Source organism: Hyperoodon ampullatus (genome assembly GCF_949752795.1).
Source record: "Hyperoodon ampullatus genome assembly, chromosome: 16".
Classification (NCBI taxonomy): domain Eukaryota; kingdom Metazoa; phylum Chordata; class Mammalia; order Artiodactyla; family Ziphiidae; genus Hyperoodon; species Hyperoodon ampullatus.
This window is the reverse complement of record NC_136929.1, coordinates 27781567-27806712: the sequence shown is the minus strand read 5'-3', so window position 1 is coordinate 27806712 and position 25146 is coordinate 27781567. Positions and strand designations below refer to the sequence as shown.

General features: G+C 39.1%; 1 protein-coding gene across 2 annotated transcripts in view; it reads right to left on the bottom strand.

Annotated features, from left to right (window-relative positions):
- MYCBP2 (MYC binding protein 2) overlaps positions 1-25146 on the bottom strand; it is a 266872-nt gene that overhangs the window by 139794 nt on the left and 101932 nt on the right. For both annotated transcript variants that reach the window (XM_079721660.1, XM_079721659.1), the window contains exons 21-27: positions 17679-17796; positions 9970-10174; positions 9164-9317; positions 6365-6537; positions 5344-5469; positions 5129-5256; positions 1655-1746 (exon numbers count right to left, since the gene is read on the bottom strand). In XM_079721660.1, the coding sequence (XP_079577786.1) occupies positions 1655-1746; positions 5129-5256; positions 5344-5469; positions 6365-6537; positions 9164-9317; positions 9970-10174; positions 17679-17796 (996 nt within the window). The remainder of the gene's footprint in view (positions 1-1654; positions 1747-5128; positions 5257-5343; positions 5470-6364; positions 6538-9163; positions 9318-9969; positions 10175-17678; positions 17797-25146) is intronic.

Below are 25146 nucleotides of genomic sequence, written 5' to 3'. Positions count from 1 at the left end.
TGGAAAACTTTGAACCTTAAAGTTCATGTATTCAGTTAAAGTCTTTCGAGAGCTCTGGAGTCAGATGGCCTGAGTTCAAGGCCTGACTTTGTAACTCGCTAGCTGGGTGACCTTGGGGAAGTTACTACTACATCTTCTTTGTGACTTAAGTTTCGTCATCTGAAAATAGGATAAAAACAATATCTAGCTCATAGGATAGGACTGTTCTGGGAATTGAGTTTAGACAAAGTGTTTGGAACTGAGCCTGTCACACAGTAACTACACAAAAAGTTTATTAAATTAGGAGGAGAGAAAACACATGTATACAAATAAGGGCATCTGATAAAGATATACCCAAGTTACAAAGTTCTAGGTAATAGAGTGGAAGGAGTGCATATTGCTTGTAGCTGGGACAGAGAGAAGAATAAAGATGTTGAGGAAGGGCAAGACTGTCATGAACAGATCGGCAGGGGTCTGAAAGTACAAAACGGGGTCTGGAAGTGGCCAGGTGTCCAGTTAGGTTAAAGCACTGAGACAGATATAGAAAAGTCATAGGTGGAAAGTTTAAAAAGACGCTGTGAAAGATTGTGGAAGACTTTTAATACCAGCCTTAGGGATCTGGGCTTTGTTAGGAGGCAAATGAAGAAAATCTAGATGATTCTCTATACATAAAACCATACACTGTATTTTTGACTCACACGATCATACGCTCAAAAAAGTGATAACAATGGCATCTTAAGGCTTTGTTAAAAATTAATTAATCAATTAACTTTCCTGAAATTGCCCTAATCCTCATTTGTGTATAACATTAAGAAGTTACTGAAACAGTATCTCCTGATACTGGTTAATGCCTAAAGTGAAGAAACAGTCAAAATTTTCTTTAGGTTTACTATTTTGTTCTCAAAAGTATTTGTCTGTTAAAAGTAAACTCAATGCCTTACTACCATTTTCAGAAAATATACATTTTCATTAACAAAAAGCTTATGAATGCCACAGAAGGTTTTCTTAATGTAGCTATCATTGGGAAAGACAGCATACTACCATTATCATGAAGTCCAAATCCGTTCTTTTTCTCATCATAATATTCCCTGATTCAAATCACTAACTTGTCATAACAGTCTTGAGATAATTCTTAAAATCTAAGTCTCTTCATTATTTAATGAACCTTCATAAATAAACATCCTGATTCTGGTTACCTCCTGAGAGGTTTCAGTAAAGCTGGCCACCTCTCCAAGCATGTTATAATCAAGCAAATACTATAGGCTTGGTGTCAGAGCATACAGGTGATTTGAAGTACGGCCCACTATGACTATTTGACACAGTATACATAACGCTACCGGTAGTAAATAATTGTACTGCATCACTAGAACACTACTAGCATATATGGTGTTCTCTAAGTGATGCATGAAAATATGTGTGCAAAATATATGTATATTTCCATCTTCAATGTAGAAACTGTCAATTTATCTTGTGAAATACAAATATGAAGGATACTATTAGTTTTAATGTAGCATTGTTAAAAGCAACGGTTATGTTACCTAGTATATAATTTAGTTTCTTAAGCATCTGATCACAGGTTATTTAAAACTTTCTCTTTAAGTTGCGTTATTCACTTATAATAAATATGTCATGTTAAGTATGCAAGGATTACACTGAATACTGAAGAAATCTTTACCTAGCAGCACAGTCATAAGCCAACACATCAGTCTCTGCAAGAAGGTCTCCATCAGTTTCATGATCTCCTCCATCAGGACCTAACTCAAACAGCTGGGGAGAGGAGAAAAACATATTGTGCCCAGTCACTCAGTCATGCAGGTCTGCTGAATAATATGTTTATAATTTTGTGTCTCCAGTATATGCTGGACACTACAGAATGTAAAAGAGTACCTGCTTTTAAAAAAATGTTATTAGTGAAATGTACAAATCTATATATCTAAATTAAGAAACACATGTCTTATGGTCTGTATTAACCTCAGTTTTCCTTATTTTATATATTCGCCTACTTATAGAAAATGCTCCAAAAATGTTCTGTACCAGATATAAACATCTGAAGGTGAGAGAACTATAAGTTCCAAGTGAGCTTCCAAATGTAGTAGAATTTTGCTTCAACACATAACTAGCTGTGAGATCCTAGGACCCAGTTTCCTCATCCATTAAAGGGAGATGGACACTAGCAGTGCCTACTTCATTGTAATTGTGAGAATTAAGTGAAACAATACTTGTGGAACACTTAGAAAAATACCCAGTGGGGGGAAAAAAAGGCTAGAAAAATAATAGCTGAGGAATAATAGAAGGAGAGGATCCTTAAGAAAACAGGTAACAAAAAATAGCTCAAATGGCATGGGAAAAGGAGATAGAAAGAGTAAGGGGGAAAAAAACAGTTATAAAAAAGGGGGAGGACCGCAGAGGACAGGAAAAGAATAAAAGAAGATATCCAATAGGAAAAGTTATGAAATTAAGTGAAAGTAAATGAGAATTATGAGGAAGGGATCTTTTCTTTTAAAAAGAATGGACTAATACATATTTTTTAAATCCTTATTTCTCTTGACGATTATAGTAGGTGAACTACAAGAAAGGTGAGTAAAAGCCTAAGAAGGAAGAGACAGGGACATTAAAACTTACTGGACAATTACTCTGTTCGAGGTCTCCATTTTTCAACTATATATGCTAATAGTCTAAAAATCTGTCTCCACCTCAGATCCTAGTCTGCGCCTGGGATTCCCCGGGCAGCTCAACCTCCCCAGTTGTAAGGTGACTCATCTCTCCTGCCTCCTGCCTTCCCGGCTCTGATTAATGGCACTATCATTCACCTACTCACTCAGATTAAAAACCCTGGGAGAATCCTTTTTTCCAAATCTCTCCACCAGCACTGTATCTCTCCTATTGCTGGTACCAAAGCTTGTCAGTGCAACCAGTGTTAGCAGTGTTACGAGCTGGAAGAGTTCAATATGAACTAATTAGTTCTTCTCTCCATTCTCTCCTTGCTCTAACCCATACTCCACAAAGTTAAGGGTTTTTGCTTTTCTTGAATAACCCACAGCAGTCTTTTTAAAATGAGTATCTGATTAGAATACTTCCTTAATCTAAAAGTCTTCAATGGTTTCTCTTCTTCTTTGAGCATGATATAAAGGTCCTTAAATGATTTGCCCCTAACTTGGCTCCCCTGTTTATGTTCAACAAATAATTTTGAACACATACTGTGTGCCAGGCAGGGTTCTAAGAACCGGGCATACAGGGGTGAACAATGCAAACAAAAAAGAGGGGCGGGGGGGCTACTGGAAGTAAGTCTGTGGTAAGGGAGAGGATTTACAGTTTTAAATAGGCTCACCAAGGAGTCACGATCTTAAGGTAAAGAGGAAGTGAGCCTTGCAGGGATCAGAGTGAAGAGCTGCCGTCAAGAGGGAGTAAGTAGCAAGTGTGAAGGTCCTGAGGTCTGACTATGCCTGGCACGTGTGAGGAACAAGGGTCGGTCAGTATGGCTAGGTCAGAGTGAAGCAACTAGTATAACATAAGGTCAGAGTGGTGATGGAAGTCAGTTCTGATGGTGCTTTGCAGGCCCTTGTAAGGCCTCTGGTTTTTATTCTAATACTAGAAGACACTGCAGGAATCTGAACAGAGGAGTGGCATACCCTGGTGTACATTCTAAGAGCATCACTCTGCTATGTTGAGAACAGACCGAAGGGAGCAAGGACAGAAGCAGATACAAATTGGGAGGCTACTGTAATGCTCCAAGCAGCTGTGGTTTGGACCAACTTGGTACCAGGGGCAGTTTTTAGAAGTGGTTAGATCCTGGATTTATTTTCAAAGTGCAGCCAACAATATTTGCTGTGAGAGTGGATGTGGGGTGTGAAAGAAAGAGGGAAGGCAAGGATGACTCCAAGGTTTTTGGCCTAAGCAACTGGAAGAACGAAGTTAACTCTATTCTGAGTCAGTTAACTGGGATGGGGAAGGACAAGAGAACAGCAGGTTTAGAGAGATGGTCAGAAGCCTAGTTTTGAGTATGTTGCATCCCAAATACCTGTTAGCTATCCACATGGAGATGCACAGTAGGCAGTTGTATATATATCTTTGGAGGTCTATTAAGTGTGAGAGTGATAAGAGGAAAAATACTTAAAGCCGTAAGGCTGTATCACCGAGGGGGTGAATAGACTTGAAAAAGACGTCCAAGACTGAGTTCCGGCACTGCCGCGTTTACAGGTCGGGAAGATGATGAGTGGCCAGCAGGAGACTAAGAAGAGCGGCCAGGGAGATGGGAGGAAAATGAAGTGTGGTGTCCTGGGAGCCACGTGAAGAAACCATATTGAAGAAGAGCTTGACTGGATTAAATTCTGTAGACTGGTTAAGGAAGATAAGGACTGAGACTACAGCAGTATTTAACTGAGAATTTTTTTAAGAAGCCTGCTATTGAAATTAAGGCACAAACTACAGTTGTCTCTCTCACTTTAAGAGCAAAATCGGATAATGCGACAACAGAAAATTCAAGCTATTAGTGAATTTTCAAAGACTGAGAACATCCTTTGCTTAGTATAACTGTTGCCCTTTCTGAGATGAATAGTGCAGTAAACTTAGGACTTCTGATTGTTTTTTGACTCTCTACCAGATGGAATCCATCCCCTTACTCACTTCATCCCTGGTCCTCATGCCTGTGGTGATGATGTCTGTTTACACAGTATTTGGCAGTAAAAATGCTAAAAACTTTTTAAAGCTACATCAGAATGCCCCTGCATCTTATCATTAAAACGGCTACAATGGGCTTCCCTGGTGGCGCAGTGGTTGAGAATCTGCCTGCCGATGCAGGGGACACGGGTTCGAGCCCTGGTCTGGGAAGATCCCACATGCCGTGGAGCAACTAGGCCCGTGAGCCACAATTACTGAGCCTGCGCGTCTGGAGCCTGTGCTCCGCAACAAGAGAGGCCGCGACAGTGAGAGGCCTGTGCACCGCGATGAAGAATGGCCCCCGCCTGCCACAACTGGAGAAAGCCCTGGCACAGAAACGAAGACCCAACACAGCCGAAAATAAATAAATAAATAAAATTAAAACGGCTACAAGAAAGTAGGCACATACAAAGGTGCCTTCTATAAAATAATAAATTAAGTCAAAATACTTATCTTCAAACACAAAAGGCAACAGTGCGAATGAACTGCTTACCTTAATTTTAGCGGTATATTCTCCTCTACCTCCAAACAGACCGAGACCACCAAGTAAAATGTCTGTGTCAGCACTAAAACGTATAGCTTCTACCGAGTGAGCAGAGTAACCCCAGCCTCCTCCATGACCTAAAAGATGCAAATGATAACTTATGCTTTAAAATATCCATACATTTCATTTGTAAGACAATATTTCCTAAACATAAATATACATACTTTCAAACCTGTTTACTACACTATAATCTTCTTTGGAATAAACCTTCATTACTGCTTGAGTCTCCTCCTCTGTACTCGCAACACCCATTTTTAAATCCTGCATAGTTGCCAAGGTATCAAGACAACCTACAAGCAAACAAACAAAAATTCAACTCCCTAAATTAAAACTTCCCCGAGTACTTATAATATGAGATGCTGGAGGGGATAAATGAAAACAATAAATTCTGAATGTGCTCAACAAATTTATTCCAAGCTTTAACATTTCATGGAAGATACTTTTACAGCCAATAAAAATTACCCTCTGCCTGGGTAATTATCATATTTAAACATAAGCTATATGACAATGTTTCACACAAAACTATCTCTCTGAAAAGTTGGAATAGCTTAATCTTTGAGCCCCTACAAGGTTCTTCCTTTCATCAAACTCTCTGAATCACTTTAGATTGATTCTTAAAGTACTATTTGAGGAAGACACAGTAGCCTGAGATAACCTTAATCGGTGCTAATTTTGGATGTTTACAATGGCTACCAGATGTTGTAAAAGTGCTATGTCTCAAATCAATTAATTAGAAGTGAAGTTGATGTGCTGTGGAAAACTATTATGGAAGAAGAAACAGAAGCGGTAACTATAAAATTCATATCATATTTTACAGAATTTATTTTAAATAATGTATAAAAATTAAATATTATAATTATACATTTGAATATTTAACCTACATCACTAAAGTTTATATATTCAAGTTAAGCAAAAACATTATTTTACAAGATACATATTAGGAAAATTATATTCAGGGCTGCTTTATATTTGGGCATATATGAATCGTTCAGGTTGTTGGTGTAAGTCTGATGTACTGTTTTCTGTAGGGTAAACCTCTTAAAGTTAGAGGATTTAACTTATTTTGCACCTAGCATATTATTGTTTAACAAACATGACAGAATGATATACAAATATAAATACTCTTAAAAAAAATCCTCAGCACACATTAATGAAAATTAGCTGATCATCAAATACCAACCCTACCTAGAATGTGCAAAGCTGCATGAGACCGGGTGGTGAGAGCCCTTGATCCCGTTGGTAAGGCAAGTTCAGGACTTAGAATACTACATCGGGACTGCATGTCTGCTGCAGAGGGAAATCGGGCATCAGCAACCACTGCATTGTAACACCACAGTTCTCTAGTGTTTGGTCGAAACCTTGCAAGAAAGAGAATAATTACAGTATAATAAAACCTGTGAAGTATAATTGACAATACAAAGAGAATAATACAGCCAGCTTAAACAGGACAAAACGTAGCTCATGACTTTCCATATCTGAGCTAAAGATATAAATAAAGTGATTATGTCACTATAAATGAAATAATTCGAACAAAACAGTAATATAGATCACACTTCATGAATAACAGAGCAACAGTATTCTTAAAAGTATAATGTGGGGCTTCCCTGGTGGGGCAGTGGTTGAGAGTCCGCCTGCCGAGGCAGGGGACATGGGTTCGTGCCCCGGTCCGGGAAGATCCCACATGCCGCAGAGTGGCTGTGCCCATGAGCCATGGCCGCAGAGCCTGCGCGTCCGGAGCCTGTGCTCCGCAACGGGGGAGGCCACAACAGTGAGAGGCGCGCGTACCGCAAAAAAAAAGGTATCAAACAATATAAACCAAACCTAATACTTGTGACCCATAGAGGAGGTTAGTGGGATTTGGTATGGGGGAAGAAAAAGATTTGGAGAAGGACATCATTTTTCCTGTTTGTATTTTTGCTTTGCTTTTTAAAAAATAACAACACAGATTCATGTGTTAGTTTTGTAAGTTTTGCAACGGGAAATAAAATTGCTATTAACATTTATCTGCTCTTTTCAAATGTTAAAAGTTTCTAATTGTTCAGGAGAAGTTATTGTTAAGAATACAAAAGGAGGCAGACTCAGGCCAGAAGGAAAGTCAAAGTAAGCTAATACTGAATCTGCAATGTCTGCGATAGCTGTAAAATGCACGTACCCTACTGAAAAACACAAAGGACACAAAGCAGCCAGAAGTCAGGATAAAGGAACAAACTCTCCACCTTCCAGCTGTTTTACTCAAACATAGGAGGAGACTGTCCTTCATCTTTTAATCTCTGTTTTAGAATAAAGGGTAAATGATCAAGGACCTGGCAAGCATTTGAGATCATCTGTGCCCACTGCTACCACATGTGAAAAAGGCAAGGTTCAAGTAATCGGATACCGCACTTTGGAGTTCTGTTAAGACCCCAGGGAAATGATTCTAGTTATACTGTTAGAATCTACTTCTACTGTTCTCTCTAATTTAGAGAATGCATTTCTAATTTAGTAAATGTATCCAGAAACAAATTCCGTACTGCCAGTTTCTACTTTATTTTGTTAATTCAAATTTACTTCATTTAAAAATAAAACATATAAGGATCATAGAAAATCAAACATCAATTGAAACCTAGGTCCAAACCAGAGCTTGCTCTTTGGTAACTAAGTCTCTTGTACATTGACTTCCAATCAGTAAATAATTGAGGACAATTCTATTTTTACATCATTTGTTTCTCTACCCCCTCTGTTCCACTGTGACCACTCTAATTCTGGTTCTCAGTGCCTCATGTCTTCATAAGAATCACTATAACACGACTCACCTCTAGTCTCTTGTTATCTAATCTACCCTGTACATTGCTGCTAGGGAGACCTAAAAGCACTACTCAACTCAATTCTGGCCTCCAAGTCTTCCCACAAAATGCCCAAGTGAGATAGCAAGCTTGCAAGCAACCTGGGAAGCACTATAATTCCTTCACTAGGAATCAGGCCTCAGGACTGACAGAAAACATGGCCTTTTAAGACTGGGATGGCTGGTGGAAATGAAAGCAGGAATGGGCAGAAGAAAGAAGACAGAGGAAGTCTTCCCTCTCCTCACCCATGCCACTTTAACCTTTCCACTTACCTGGATTCCTACTAAGGCTGGCCAAATAAACAATGCAAGGGGGAAAAAAAGGTTAAGTCCTGTGATGAGCCACTCTGGTAAGAGCAGTGTACACGCCCTATGAGCATTCAAAGCGACAAATCTGAGGATAACTCTTTCCTTTACTCATTATATGTGTATAAAGCACCATAATAAATTTTAAACAAGTTACAATATAATTTCTTGAATCGCCTGTGTACCTGTATCCATCTCTACATTCTTATAATTTCCAGAGTTTGATAACCCTGTATATTTCTCTACCAATATGGGGATTTTGTTACATACATTCCTAAAGGGCAAGCGCACTGATCATATTTATTCTGTATTGTCTTTGGCATAATTTCTTCTACATAGCTGGTAATGATTAGATATTTACGGGACCAGGAAATAGAGTGAATTCTATACAATACAGACAAGAATGCTGACCGACTAAAAATAATTAACAAGAGAACTCTTGAGAGTAAAATTTCTTATTATAATGAGAGTAGCAAAGCCTTCTACAGCACCTGCTATGTGCCTCTACCCTAAGTTCTCATAACAGCCTATAAGGTACCATTATTATACCTATTTTATAAATGACAAAAGTAAGGCACACAGAGTCAAAGTAACTTCTCCACAGCAACACAGAAAGCAAAGTGTGCAGCTGGAATAAACCTAGGCACTCTGGCTCAGAATTCATGCTTTTAACCACTACACTAAAGGTAGCAAGAGTAAAGGTCCCCAAGAGTCACTGCGATAGAAGTGTAGTTAACAGTTAAATAGGAGAGTTCTCATCTATGCAAAGTCTGCCTATACATGACTTTTATATTCCACAAAAGTACAATTTGATCCAAACTTATTTATTACTCTATTTTATAAACAGAGAAGCTTACCTCCAAATGACATCATACACAGGATCAAGACACACACCAAATCCTTGCAGATCCTCTTGTTCAGAGTCATTAAACGTTTTACAACTCCCATCCACTTTATTTATCAGAAGACACTTAAATGGAGGAGGTTCTGATATAGAAGCAGGTACCAAGCCTTAGGACAAAGTATTTATATATTTTAAAGATGCATTACCTTTTTATATTCCCCGAACTTATAAGATAAGCATTTCCTATAAGGTAAGTATTATTACTATCTCCATTTTACAGAAGAAGACACTGAGACTGAGGGATTTAAGTAACTAAAAACCTTTAAGTAGCAGAATTTGGACTAAAACCTCAGACTGTCTAAGTCCACAACACATGCCCTTAATTTCTACACAATACTACTCTATTATATAATTATTCATGATATCATGGACACAAGTATAAATCGACACCTTGGTCTCAATGAAACGTCCAAGTTTGATTTATGTAACCCTCCATAAAACTAATTTCCATCATTTATCTGACAACAACCAACACAGAAAAATTCTTCTTTCCGATACACTGCACAGGCTTTCTACCACTGCAAGTTAGCTCATGTTTCCACCACTCTCTAGCTTATAAGTACTTTGGTTTCTACTTTCCTAATTACTTCATTCTTCCAGCACATAGATACATATAAACATAGACACTTAGAAGCTTCTTTTAAACTTCTTCAAACAGAAGAAAACCAAAAGCTACAGGACTACATCTCATAATAGGGAAGGATGACCGTTTACTATCAAGGCTATTTTGGAGGGACATTTGCTTGTTTGAGGTATTACCTATGATGTGTTTACTGGCAAAAATTTCTGATGTAGCGAGCACATGCGAATTAATAAGTGCTTCATCAATTCGTAAGAAAGTCTGGTCCCCACTTGCACCTATCCAGGTAGCTTTTCTTCCATATTTTGATCCAATGTTAGGCATGGGAGCTGGTTTTGCATTCCAATATGGCACATCCAAAATTGGTCTACCCAGTTGTCCTTTCTAAAAGATTAAATAAATCGTATTAACAATATTACTGGATAAACAATTTATAATATTTTATAAAGTTAAGGAAACAGTAGACAAAAATAGCTCTATGAGACATTATTATTCATCAGTTGTTAGCTATATTTTTTAATAAATGAAATTCATGTGAAATTTGGACCAAACATTTACAAAGGAGTAAAATAATTTCTATTATTCTTAGGAATTCTCTCCCTAATAAACCACAAAGTACATGATTAAAAAAATAATAATACAGTTGAAATATTTCTCCATGTAAGAAATCTCCCTGAAATACTGTGATTGTCTTTACCAACATTTAAATGAAAAGTATAATAAATACACAATATGTTAAAAAATTGGTAATACAAATTGTTCATTTAAAAAGTCACTTTGCTGTTTTAAGTTGACAGTACAATAAAATGTCACTCTCGAACTCAGTCTAAAAATATTTGGGTAAAAGGCCAAAATAATGAATACTGCCACTGTGAATACAATTAGGAAATTACATATTTTTCACATGATCATGTGTTAGTAAGTTATTTCATTTATTTTTCAAGATAGAGAGCAGAATCATTATGATGTCTTAAGTAAGTAACTGTGAACTCACTTAAAAAGTATGGCTGTCTCTAGGTACCTGGTTAGGTAAGAGTAATAGGAAGTTTCTCACTACTAAGCGAGTAGCTGTAAAAGAATGTTAATGTTGGATTGGGAAATATTCACCCACCCGTGGCTCAGGAGCTCTCTCTCTCTCTCCTAGCGTTCCCCTTCCACAACCCGCTGGAAGGCAGACAATGCTGCACCACAGCAGCCAGGGTTCACTACAAGTAACGGGAATGGGAAATCACAGCAAAACACACAAAGCATAAGGGAGCCGGGAGCCCTGCAAACAAACACAGCCACAAACTGACTGCAAAAGCAACAGAGCTTCAACCCCTGGGTTGAACCAACGGAGGGAAAAGTGGCAAGCACAGGATTAGAGAAGCAGCCAAGAAATTTCAGTGTTTATCTCAGCTTCTTTCAAGATTCTTATGTTTTGACAAAACAACAACAACAGCATAGAATGTGTACGTCATATTGAGGGGTATATTATGCTTTGGGAGGAAAAGAAACTAATTATATTTTTCATTGACCACTGAAATAAATATCTATTCCCCTATCAACCAACTAATGTGAAGAAAAGCAGTCTAAAAATATGATAGCTGCCTGGACAGGCCCCATGGGATTCAGAACATGGTTATAAATAAGCCACATTTAAATACATAGAGGTTCACAGCTACGGCTTCTGGGACTAGAGGACAATGATGATTGTTTGATTCTAAACATTACCATTCACATTCCCTCAAAAACAACATAAAATCCACACAGAGCGGGCTTCCCTGGTAGCGCAGTGGTTAAGAATCCACCTGCCAATGCAGGGGATGTGGGTTTGAGCCCTGGTCCGGGAAGATCCCACATGCCACGGAGCAACTAAGCCCATGCACCACAACTACTGAGCCTGCGCTCTAGAGCCCACAAGCCACAACTACTGAGCCCATGTGCCACAACTACTGAAGCCCACGTGCCTAGAGCCCGTGCTCCGCAACGAGAAGCCACCGCAATGAGAAGCCCGCGCACTGCAACGAAGAGCAGCCCCCGCTCGCCGCAGCTAGAGAAAACCCGTGCACAGCGATGAAGACCCAACTCAGCCAAAATTAAATAAATTAATTAATTAAAAAAAACATCCACACAGAGCAAAGAAAACCACACATGACTCAAGCCTTCAGCAGTATCAGGAAATAATGGACCTCGGGACTTTTAAGGTGCCTGAAACCAGAGGGTGGAGGTAGGGTGCCGGGCACAGAAGGGGAGGCTCAAGAAGGGAACAGAGGGAAGAACTGGCAAAATCATCCCCCAAGGGAAAACCTGAACCTCTGCATGAAAATGCCAGATACGGGCAAGGGCTTGAAGGTTCACAGTGCCAGCCACAGGAAAAAGGCTTCAAAGTACGCAGGACGATTGCTCACCCATCAGGCTGACACAAATTAAAAGGTATGAGGGACAACACATGCTGCTGGCAAGGCTGTAGAGAAACAGGCACTCTCGGACACTGCTGGTGAGAATGCAAAATAGAGGGGAATTGTTACTATCTAACGAAACTACACAGGCATTAGCCTTCAACCCAGCAATCTTACTTCGAAAAATTTACCTCAGAGGTACACCTCTAACAATATTCATTGTTATTGTTGCAAAATATTAGAAATACTTCTTATTCCAAGCACAAGAAATTGATTTAATAAACTACAAGATATATACACAATTGTACTATGCAAATGTAAAATACGAATTGGGAAGATCCCTATGAACTGATAAGGAATGATTTCTAGGAGATACAGTAAAGTGTAAAGACAAAGTACAGAAGAGTATATATAAAATGCTACATTGTGAAAAATAAAGATGGGGAAGTAATTATATATATGTATATATATACATCCCATATTTATACTTACATCAATGCAGATATAGATAGACGGTGTATGTGGTTATTTATGTATTAATCTTTAAAAGAATAAACACAGGAAGGAGAAACTGGAAAACAATGAACTTCATAAGCTACAAGCACGGCGTGAAGCGGTGGGAGGTAGGGATGCCAGAGGTGGGGGAGGGAACGACACTTGGGTGAGTATACCATTTTTGTGTGACTTAACTTTTGGAAACATGTTAAGGTTCTACACATACAAAAAATAAAACTCCATCTAAGGATGTGGGAGGGAGGAGGGACCCTTAAACTTAAAAGCAAACGGAAACAGCGCACTGGACCACAAACCACTCTCCTTGGAAGTCTGAGAGCTCCAAGTCGGCAGGACACGGTAGGGGTCAGCAGTTAAACCAATGTCTTCCTACAAAGGGCCAGGAAGACTGTTACAAGAGGGAAAAGAGGAGCCCCACTCAGTGACAGTCCTTTAATCCGTCCCTTTTCTGCCCTACCTTTGGCATTCCTCTGGAGCCTCATTCATTGTTCAAGGCCAAAGTTATCTCCATGCTGAAAGGTCATCCCTCTTCCTCCCCCACCCGAGATCAGAGCTTACTCACTTTACGGAGATGAACCCCTGTCCCAGGACAGGGTGAGACAAAGTGTACCTGGTAAAAGGGCCCGTTTTCAGGAACAAGGGAAGGAAGGTGATCCTTGGCTGTTGTCACTCTTTACAAAGAATCTGCTAGTTCTACCTATTTTTATCCATATTAAACAGAGTTTAAAGAAAAAGAAAACTAAGACAAATGAACCCAACTCTATTCCACAGGAATCACATAATCCCACTGCAAGGGGGTGGGAGGAAAGAATCCAAGTGACCTATGAACGCAGTCTGTGACTGTATACCTGCGGTCTTGGGGTCGGACAAAGGCGAGAGGGGGCGAGAGCCGGGGAGAGGGTGGGCAGAAGCAAGGGTGATAAACAAATCCTGGACTCGTGTTAGGGAGTGAGCTTGTACAGGAGTGTGGGCAAAGCAAACATAAAACCATCGTAGACATACTTTAGGACTGAGTGAATGAGAGAGAAACGTATTGATATTGTTGGGAGCCAGGATTCTTACTGCGGAAGAAGGGACATAAACATGGAATGAGACAAGGTAAGAAGGAACCCTATGGGAATGGGCTGGAATTAAGAGGTATCAGTGCGGACTTATTATTTCTAAAATACACGTATGTATGTATATATGCACAGAGATGTGTACTGGGGATGCAGTGAATACACCTAGTGCTCAGCTGGTGTCTAGTACTATTCCCCACTAAAAACAACCTAGGTTTTTTAGAGAAATAGCTGATTCTAGGACTCATTCAGATAAGCCTGGAACAACTTGTTATGCCAGGACGTAAGGAAGTACTCAAAAAAACGAAGAGGCATGTCACCAGAACAAAGAAGTCAGCGTGAAGGGACTCCCACTGGCGAAATCTGAGACAATATAAGCACCCAAATACTTAAGTACAGTAATCACGAGAAAAGAGAAATGTGTCTACACCACTAATAAGTAGACAGGCAAACAAACAAATATTAAATGGGCTCTTGCTTAGAGTAAAACACAAAGGGCTGACAGGTAAATGTGACGAGGTGCTGGGGTTGGAAAAATCATCATTTCTGCAGCCATTATAGTAAAGACTGGCTCAGGCAAGAACAATCAACAGATGCAAAATCTAGAGAGAAATTTTGATGAGAAGCAGGTACCTTAAAACTTAACAATGTCATATACTATAAAGCTACAGTAATCAAGACAGTGTGGTACTGGCACAAAAACAGAAAGATAGATCAATGGAACAGGATAGAAAGCCCAGAGATAAACCCACGCACATATGGTCAACTTATCTTTGATAAAGGAGGCAGGAATGTACAGTGGAGAAACGAGAGCCTCTTCAATAAGTGGTGCTGGGAAAACTGGACAGGGACATGTAAAAGTATGAGATTAGATCATTCCCTAACACCATACACAAAAATAAGCTCAAAATGGATTAAAGACCTAAATGTAAGACCAGAAACTATCAAACTCTTAGAGGAAAACATAGGCAGAACACTCTATGACATAAATCACAGCAAGATCCTTTTGGACCCACCTCCTAGAGAAATGGAAATAAAAACAAAGATAAACAAATGGGACCTAATGAAACTTCAAAGCTTTTGCACAGCAAAGGAAACCACAAACAAGACCAAAAGACAACCCTCAGAATGGGAGAAAATATTTGCAAATGAAGCAACTGACAAAGGATTAATCTCCAAAATTTATAAGCAGCTCATGCAGTTCAATAGCAAAAAAACAAACAACCCAATCCAAAAATGGGCAGAAGACTTAAATAGGCATTTCTCCAAAGAAGATATACAGACTGCCAACAAACACATGAAACAATGCTCAACATCATTAATCATTAGAGAAATGTAAATCAAAACTACGATGAGATATCATCTCACACCAGTCAGAATGGCCATCATCAAAAAATCTAGAAACAATAAATGCTGGAGAGGGTGTGGAGAAAAGGGAACCCTCTTGCACTGCTGGTGGGAATGTGAATTGGTACAGCCACTATGGAGAACAGTATGGAGGTTCCTTAAAAAACTAAAAATAGAACTACCATATGACCCAGCAATCCCACTACTAGGCATATACCCTGAGAAAACCATAATTCAAAAAGAGACATGTAGCAAAATGCTCATTGCAGCTCTATTCACAATAGCCCGGAGATGGAAACAACCTAAGTGCCCATCATCGGATGAATGGATAAAGAAGATGTGGCACATATATACAATAGAATATTACTCAGCCATAAAAAGAAACAAAATTGAGCTATTTGTAATGAGGGGGATAGACCTAGAGTCTGTCATACAGAGTGAAGTAAGTCAGAAAGAGAAAGACAAATACCGTATGCTAACACATATATATGGAATTTAAGAAAAAAAATGTCATGAAGAACCTAGGGGTAAAACAGGAATAAAGACACAGACCTACTTGAGAATGGACTTGAGGATATGGGGAGGGGGAAGGGTAAGCTGTGACAAAGCGAGAGAGAGGCATGGACATATATACACTACCAAACGTAAGGTAGATAGATAGTGGGAAGCAGCCGCATAGCACAGGGAGATCAGCTTGGTGTTTTGTGACTGCCTGGAGGGGTGGGATGGGGAGGGTGGGGGGTGGACGCGGGAGGGAGGGGATGTGGGAACAGGTGTGTGTGTATGACTGGTTCGCTTTGTTGTAAAGCAGAAACTGGTAAATAAAAAAAAAAATCATTATGCTTTGATACTTGCTACCTACCCCAGTTTTCATTAATAACTATGTATTTCTTTTTCGTTATGTACTATGTTTTTCATGATTTTTCTTTGTCTTTCTAGAACTTATTGTATCTTCCTCCATATAAGTCATATGCAATATTAAAAAAAAAAAACTTAGCAATGTCAACCCAGAGACTGCTTATTAGTTTCAAGTGAAAAAATTCTAACTCTGCAGTAGTGAAATCAAACAAAATTTTACAGGTGATCAAAATTTACATCACCAGTGAAGGGCAGGTGGGCATTTTGTGCCTCCAAATGTGATGCCCTGAGAAGGACACAATGTCACTTACATGGTATTTTAGTCTGGAATGCACAACCTGAATGTAAACATGAGGAAATATTAGAGAAACAAAAATAAGGAAACTTTTGTTAAAAAAAAGAAGTACCAGGCTTCCCTGGTGGCGCAGTGGTTGAGAGTCCGCCTGCCGATGCAGGGGACGTGGGTTCGTGCCCCGGTCCGGAAAGATCCCACATGCCGCGGAGCAGCTGGGCCTGTGAGCCATGGCCACTAAGCCTGCGCGTCCGGAGCCTGTGCTCCGCAACGGGAGAGGCCACAACAGTGAGAGGCCCGTGTACCGCAAAAAAAAAAAAAAAAAAAAAAAAAAGAAGTACCATATTCTTCAAAAATGTCAATGTCACAATAAACAAAGAAAAGGTGCGAAAATGTTACAGATTAAAGGAGACTAAAGAGACATGAGAAATAAATACAATGCCTGATCCTAGACTGGAGGGGAAAAATGCCAGAAAAGAATTACCGGATCAACTGACAAAACACAAACTATTTAAGGAGTAAAGGATCATAATGTATGCAAGTTATTCTTAAAGGACAAGAAAAAAAAAGTTTTATACACACATGCATACAGAGTACGTGAGAGAATGAGAGCATGAATGTACAAGTGATAAAGCAAACGGATCAAAATGTTACCAATAGGTGAATCTGATTCAAGAATATATGGGCGCTCTATGTACTATTCTTATTTTGGGGAACCTTTCTGTAAGCTTAAAATCATTTCCAGGTAAGAGATATTTTTAAGTTCACATTTACATTTTTAAAAAATCAAGAGTTGCAAATTACATCCCAGAGACTTAGGTTAGAGGGTTCTGAATAGTTACCCACATCACAGATGGTACAGGTTTATTAGCACAGTCTTATTAAGCTTTTCCTTGAGCTCTACTATGCCCAAACTATACAAAATTCTCAGAGCATCTTCACCTTTTCAAGCTTTGGCAAAAAAGAGAAAGAGCAAAACAGACAGGCAAACAGACAGAGAGAGACACAGAGAGGGAGAGGAAAAAGTAAACTCTAATTCTAAACAAATCTAACAAGAAAACCAGGCCTTTAAAAAGTTCTAAAATAAAAATAATTCTACATGTTAAGAAAAATGATTCTTTACAAACTAGTTGGGAAATAAGTTTTCAGTGACAGAATTAGCTCTACTGAATGCTTAACAGATTCTGACCTGGAATAAACATGTCCAGTATTCTAACACAGCTGTTAAATTTAATAAATTTTAATGCTACACTAGAGAAGAAAATCATTTCAAAGCAAAGTCTGTTAGGTTTTGTGTATGTTGGATGTGGAGACAGGAAATATGCATATGCAATAATTATAATACAAGAATTTCACTGAAACCAGAAAAAATAGCTAACGTAGACAATTGCAAGGCAACGGTACAATGCAATATTATTAATGCTTAAAAAATTTCTTACAGAAAAACTTCCAAATGTGAAGACCTGTCCATCCATTAAAAGTACTGCCGTGTGGTTGCTGCCTGCAGTAACTTGTGTGCTAGGGCCTGGCAATGCTTGAACAAGAGTGGGACATCCCCTAGGTTAAAAAAAAAAAAAAAAATTAAGTCAATTTCTTACAAGACCCAACTGAAATAAAAAACAATAAACAATGCAATAAAAAATAGAAGAGATAAAAGGCACTAATAAGAATATTCAGCAAACACTTATTTAGGTACTACATGCCTGTCTCCATCCTATGTGTTAGGTACACAAAGATGAAAAAGACATAATCACTGACTTTAAGGAGATTATTAAAAAGGTTTCTTGAGTTTACTACCCTAACTATGGACACATAATTTTTACTTTTTCTGAAAGACTGGTGCTACCTTTGTTTTAAAAGAAAAAGAAAATGTTACCTTATATAGTGAATGGCAAGTTAGAGAGCTCTATAAATATTTGTCAGGTGAAATAAAAATCATGTGCTGATTTAACAGGAATTCAATCCAAGAACCATACAAAACAATTAAATTTATGTCTTCTTTTCTACTTTTTTCCACTGAACTGTCAATTATTTTTATGTCTTCTTTTCTATCATTTTTTCACTGAACTGTAATTTTAGGTTTTGACATATACAGTAGTTAATGAATTAGAATACAGTATCATGAGAGGCACCGCAGCAGTGGCTACAAGCTCAGGCTCTAGATGTAGACTGCCTGGGTGTGAATCCTGGCTCCACCATGTAGTAGCAATGTACCATGACTTTGAACAAGTTACTCATCCTTTTTGTATTTCAGTTTTCTCTTCTATTACATGGAGATAATACTAAACAGTATTTACCCCATAGGGTTCCTATGAACAATAAAGAAGCTCACATATGTCAAGGGCCTGGATCAGTGTCTGGTACACAGTTAACAATTAATAAATGGTAACTATTATGATAAATGGCATCCCTGTATTCATCATATCTATCCTTGTAACCCTCGTTATATCACTTTATTTACCACTTTCAGTAAACATCATCTATAACGAGAATAATCACACTATAGAAATAGTCCACACATAATAGGAGAGCTCTGTTTTTGAGACAATGTAGTTATAATACTTTAAAGTTTTTTAAATTACATATTTTTTAATGATTATTCAGGCTGCAATGAAAAATGAACTGGGAAGAGGCAAGACTAGCAGCTGGAAACCTAGTTAAGAAAATGTCACAATAATCTGGGTGAGTTATGGTGAAGGCCTGAAATAGGAACAGTGTGGACTGAAAGGAATGAATGGATTTGACAGCTCTGTAAGGAATAGAACTGACCAGACTCTGGCAATGATTGACATGGGACAATGAAGGTTTTCTGCTTGAGTAACAAGGTAGATGGTGGTAACATTCACTTAAGCATGAGAATGAATGACAGCTAGGAAGAGGAAGAGAGAAAAGATAGTTTTCATTGTAAGTCTCTCTAACATTTAGGTATGGACAGAGGAAGAAGAAGAGCTCATAAAATCTAGGACATAACAAAGAATGAACTCTGGGAAAATGTGGTATGTAGACAGTCATTTCAAGAATAGGGAAATAATGTACATGCTGAATGCTCTAGAGACAGATACAAATGACCACCTGATTTTGCAAGAAGGAAGTCTCTTTGGTGGAGTAGGCACAACACTATGTAGCAAAGGAAGAGTTGACAGTGGGGTCAGAGACTAATGCAAAACCCCTTCAAAAACCTCAGCACAAAAGGGAAAAAGGAGAACCAACAGCTAGAGGGAAAATGGAACTGAAGGGGAAGCTCTGTCCTTTTTAAGAATTTGCAGAAGTTTAAAAGAGTGAGTAAAGATAAGGACATATGGTTCAGAGGGGAGACAAGAAACAGAACTAGATCCCTATGGAAAAGGCAGAGAGGTTTCACAGCATGGACAGGGACAGCCCCCTCTTTCAGTGTAACATGAAGAAGGAGGAAAGAAGTAGTATGGATGCAGGCAGGTTGGCAGAGTTAATGGACTGAAGAATGTCCCATCTAATGTTTTTATTTTTGCTGTGATGTGAACAGAGGTCAAGTGCTGAGAGGAAGAAGGAAATGGATGAGGAGAGAATTTAAAGATTATGGAAAGGGTACGGTGGTGAATGGAAAAAATAAAAACCTAGACCAGAAGTTTTTAACCCAGATCCAAATGACTTCTAGGAAGTCTGAAAGTGAACTTCAGGAGATCTGTGAATCTTCTAAATCTGGAAGCCAACTTTTAAGTGTATATTCTTATGTCTGTTTTTCTGAAGAGACAGCCTATGTCGTTCATCACATTCTCAAAAGGTCTTAAATCAAATAGTTCAAAACTACAAACCAGGAGGATCACTGCCTACTGTAGAAGGATTGGTCCAATCTACAAATCATAACAATCTGTATAAGTATGGTGATTTATTTTTTTCCAGAAGCCTAAGTTAGACATAGAAAATATAGGTAGGCCGATTCACGCTTGAAGTTTTGCCATGCCTTAGCATCAAGACCCAAGAGGGTGAGAAAACTGAGGATAATGGTAAGAGCACCAGTGAAGAGAATAAATGACAGTCTCTAACCTGAGTTGGAAAAAAACTGAAACAGGCTATAGACACTAAGAAAGTAGAGAGCTGTAGAGAATGAAATACTGATAAAGCCAAAGATCAAGTAAAGTAATGCTAAGTAACAGAAGAAGAAATTGTCATCAGATCATGGGTTGCTTAAACTTAAAAATACAGAGTTGGAGCTATGCTAGATCCGTAATGGGTCCTGGGAATGACCACCATGAATGTTGAAGTAAAGTTCACTAGATCTAACTCACGGTGTCAAGGTAACTGTAGTGTATGGGACCCTTCACGAGTGTCACAAGACTCAGACTGGGAAAACATCGTGAGCCAGATACTAAATTTTCAGTGAATGAAAGGCAGTGACTAAAACGTAGGTAGGTAGTAACCAAAGGGAGGAGAGCAGAATGGCCCTGCCTCAAAAGAGTAGTTTTTACTTGAGGATACAATAATATGGCTAGGAACTGCAGTGAAAGTTAAGTGGTTCTCAAATCTGAGGTACTGGGAGTCTTGGCAATAAACAATTACCAGGTCAAAGGGCTGTATGGCAAACTAATGTCCTCACAGAAATGTCCAGTTAGATTCAAACAAAGGATTCAAACAAAGGATTAAACTGCAGACAAGTAAACAGTACCTAAAACTGTTTACTTGTCTGCAGTTTACAAAGCATTTTCATATAAAATGTATCACTGGTTATCAAAATAACTCTATGGGTAGATCTGAAGCCCTTTAACAAGAATTTTCCCAGAGTTAGTGGCAATTCTTCTAATAAACTCTTTTCATGATACCAGAGCCCATTTATTAAATTATTTGGTAAACACAGGAAGAACAGAAAACAAAAATTATATGTGTATGTGTATGCATGCCAGGCATTTTACAGACACTATATTAATTCTTTTTTTTTTTTTTTTTTTTTTTGCAGTACGCGGGCCTCTCACTGCTGTGGCCTCTCCCATTGCGGAGCACAGGCTCCGGACGCGCAGGCTCAGCGGCCATGGCTCACGGGCCCAGCAGCTCTGCGGCATGTGGGATCTTCCCGGACCGGGGCACGAACGCGCGTCCCCTGCATCGGCAGGCAGACTCTCAACCACCGCGCCACCAGGGAAGCCCACTATATTAATTCTTTAACAATGCTATGGGATATTTAAACTAAGGCTTAGTAAATTATAGTCACATAGCTGGTAAGAGATGAATCAAAGATATGAACCTTGTCTAAATGGTTCCAGACACCATGACTGTGTAGCATATTAATGCAGAAGGAGGATATAGCAAGAAAACGATGAAACTCAGAAACATTATAAGAATTATCCAAGTTCTACTGAAAAAAGGAGAATAAAAGCATCTAAATGCTATAGTCCCTTTCCCAACATCCAGGTTTAAGTTTACTGAAAAGAGTAAAAGAATTTGGAATTCAGAGATTTAGGAGCATAATGAAGAAAATAAACAAAAAAGAGGGTTGGTAGACTCATGTCATGAGTGAATGTATTACAGCCCTCAGAAGCTTTTTGACATTTACTTTTAAAAGCAGCAACAGTAACAGCCAACATTTACTGAGCATTTTCTACAGGCTAGGCCCTGTGTTAAGTAAACAACACCTATCATCTCACTGAACAACAACCTTCTGAGAGAAAGATACTTATTCCCATTCAAAAGGAAGAAACTGAGACACAGGAAAGTTAAGTAATTTGGTCAAGGTCACATGGGCACCAAGTGATATAATCAGACTCAGTCATCCTGGCAAGACACCACATTAAATAAAGAGAATACCAATAACACGTTTCTACCTTTAGCACATCCACACTACAATATTTATCTTACATTAATCACACATTATTAATGTGTGCTATACAATAAATTTCAGTTAAAAGTGCTTGATTACTAGAAACTTAAAAAAAATACCTTCTAACTTTATTTCAACTAAATATCTATAAATGTTTTGCTTCATGGTAGTTAGTTAATATGTATGCTATTGAGGCTTTGTTCCTCCAGGGATTGTTCCTCCATACACATGGTCAATTCCTTTTGGAATTCATAACAGTTCCTGACTCCTGCCTTCCAAGTCCCAGATAGATCCAGACAAACAGGGTAACTGGAGTGTTTACAGCACAGACGGTTCTGGCTGGTTTTCGTTTAATCCACTAGGCACAGTGTGTAGGCGTTATTTCACTGCATTACCCAGACTGGTGTTCCCCACTCCCATGGAATCAGCCTTCCAGTTACAACTCAATCAATGGAACCAGGAGTGAAAATTCACATGTTGGAAAAGAACAACTTTGGGCAGTTAAAAGAAATCCCACCAGAGTTTAATCTCCTTAAAAAACCCTAATTATTTAATTTTCAACATTAAAAGCTATCTTACTTCATGAAGATATATTCGAAACTATTAAAAATACTTAGCATATTGCCATGATACTGTCACCAGAGCAATTCACTGCAAGTCAAGGTATGGTGCTCCCTGGCTGATGATCAGGACCAGGAGGCAATGTTTTTAGGTAGCCTCTTCATTTTAAGAGCTGACTTGAGATCCTTCCCGTTCTACAGCCGTTACACCTCAACGTGGGGTGGCAGGACTTGTGCTTACGCTGTTCATTCTTCACACTGTGCAGGCACCTTAGGGCTGTGATTTGATTATAGATATGATTTCCACTATTTCCCTCCCACTCAGTCAAGACCAGGAAACACATACATTTGCTAAATCTTTTCTGTGGAATGATATACAAGTACAGAGTCTGATTTGTGAGAAAGTGGCCCCTTTGCGGCACACATGACTGATGCTCCATCATGTCTAACTGTAACGCACCTTTCCCAGGTTATGTCATGACTCACAAAATAATCTCCAGCTAAATAACAAAAGCAATAATGGTGATGATGACGACAATAATAAATTCTCTTCTGTGTCATGAGTCTTCCATGAGAAACAGAACAAAAAGTTTCCAAATTCTTCTCCATGCATATTACAAACCCTGTCTCAGTCTCTGCATATGAGTGATGTTGTTCAATTGCGACACAAAGTAAATGCTGCCTTCTAATACCTGTGACAGTAATTGCTCAACCCTGCAAAGCTACTGATATTCTGAAATTTCCAATGTCCGATACACAAATGCCATACTTGGTGACATCTGATACAGTAATCTGTGAAAGACCTTTTGCTCTCTTTCCAAGCACAATATTTGTCCTTAAGATTGTGATAGTTTTATAAACGTCTTAACAAGTGTCAAATATATGTTGCACTTGCGTTTTTAGTGAGAAGTTCAACTCAATGGTATCTCAAATCATCTCTTTTCATCAGTAACAATGGTCATCGAAGTAACTAAGGACATTCCTTTCATCCTCATTTTCTGTGCACTGCAGGACCTGACACTGCCTTTTAGGGATGGATGGCGTTTCTTAATCCCGGATGCACAGTAGACTGTGGAGAGCTTTTAGGAAAGAACCGATGCTGGCATCCTATCCAACCCTTGCTGCCTCCATCTCCCATCCCCAATGCCCATTTCCCAACACACACCTCATAAAAAGTCTAGATTTAGGGTCCAGGCATGGCATTTTTGAAGTTCCCCAAGTAATTCTACTGTACAGGCAGGATTAAGAATCACTGGTCTTTACCATGTAAATGGCATCATCCCTGCCACAGTAATGAACTGATTTCAGAATAAAGTGAAAATTATGGATTTTATTTAATGACTGGAGTGATTCACTGTATGTGAATGAGAAACCACATAGTTCCAATTGCTTCTGGCAGGTATCTTGTGACTATAGGAAGAATCAGGCAAGGGTAGAGAGACAAAGAGAAAGGAGGTTCTGTGGCAAACTGAATTGGTGAGTCAAGTCTAGCCTGAAGCTGCCCTATATATCCCCAGACTTATAAATAAACCTGGTTTCAGTGGTGGGGCAGCCACACACGTGGACCACCCAGATCTTGAAGACCACCTGCTGCAGGGAACATAAATGATGAACAGCCCCAGGTGCTGTTCCTTTGGGTCCACGAGGCCATTCTTCCCCTGGGAAGCTACCAGCCCGTGACTGAGCACTGTGAAGGTATGCATGCTGGCCCATCCTGCCCAATTTGGGACTCTTCCAAATGCAACCTTGGCTTGAGGACACCCCACTGGCCTGGCTAGAACTCAATCAGAACTTCACTGTAACCTAACTCTTCCTACCCCATTCTTCTTCCTTCTTTCCTTTCACAGGGGTCAGATCTACATCGGGCCTATTCCTGCTCTTTTCCCTTTTATCTTTCACAGCAGTTTTCTACCAATAAACCCTCTGCACATCTAATCGTATCTTAGCATCTTCTTCTTGGAAGACCTGAGCTAACAAAGATGGATTTTCTATACTTTTGACCAAAAGCACTCTCACTGTATTAAGCAGAAATGGAATCAGCTGCTGTAATGAAAGCAAAGTAACAGGGAATTAAACAAGACAGAAGTTTATTTCTCTTTCAGGTAAGCACCCAATTATAAGGAGCTGATGTGGCAGTTCCATGGTGTCGGGGACGCAGACTATTTCTATCTTGTGGCTCTGCCATTCTCGATACATTGTTTCCAACTTATGATCGCTATGATGACTTTTCCAGCCCCTGCCGCCAGGCATGGACTCCAGGCAGCAAGCTGGGAGGGAAGAGGGAGAAATGGAAGGGTATCCCCCTCCCCTTCAAGAGCATGCCCCCAAAGCTGCACATATCACTTTAGTTTACTTGGTCATATCTTGCTGCAATGGAGGCGGGAAAATGAAGTCTTTGGCTTCATGGTCATGTCACCAACTAAAACTCTATTGCCAGATGAAGTAGGGAAGAATGGATATTACAAAATGTCTAGTAGTCTCTACCACAATTAGTTCTTCACTATTCCGGATAAGTCAAAACAGTTTCTCTGAGTGACCATTAGATTTTGTTTGAAAATT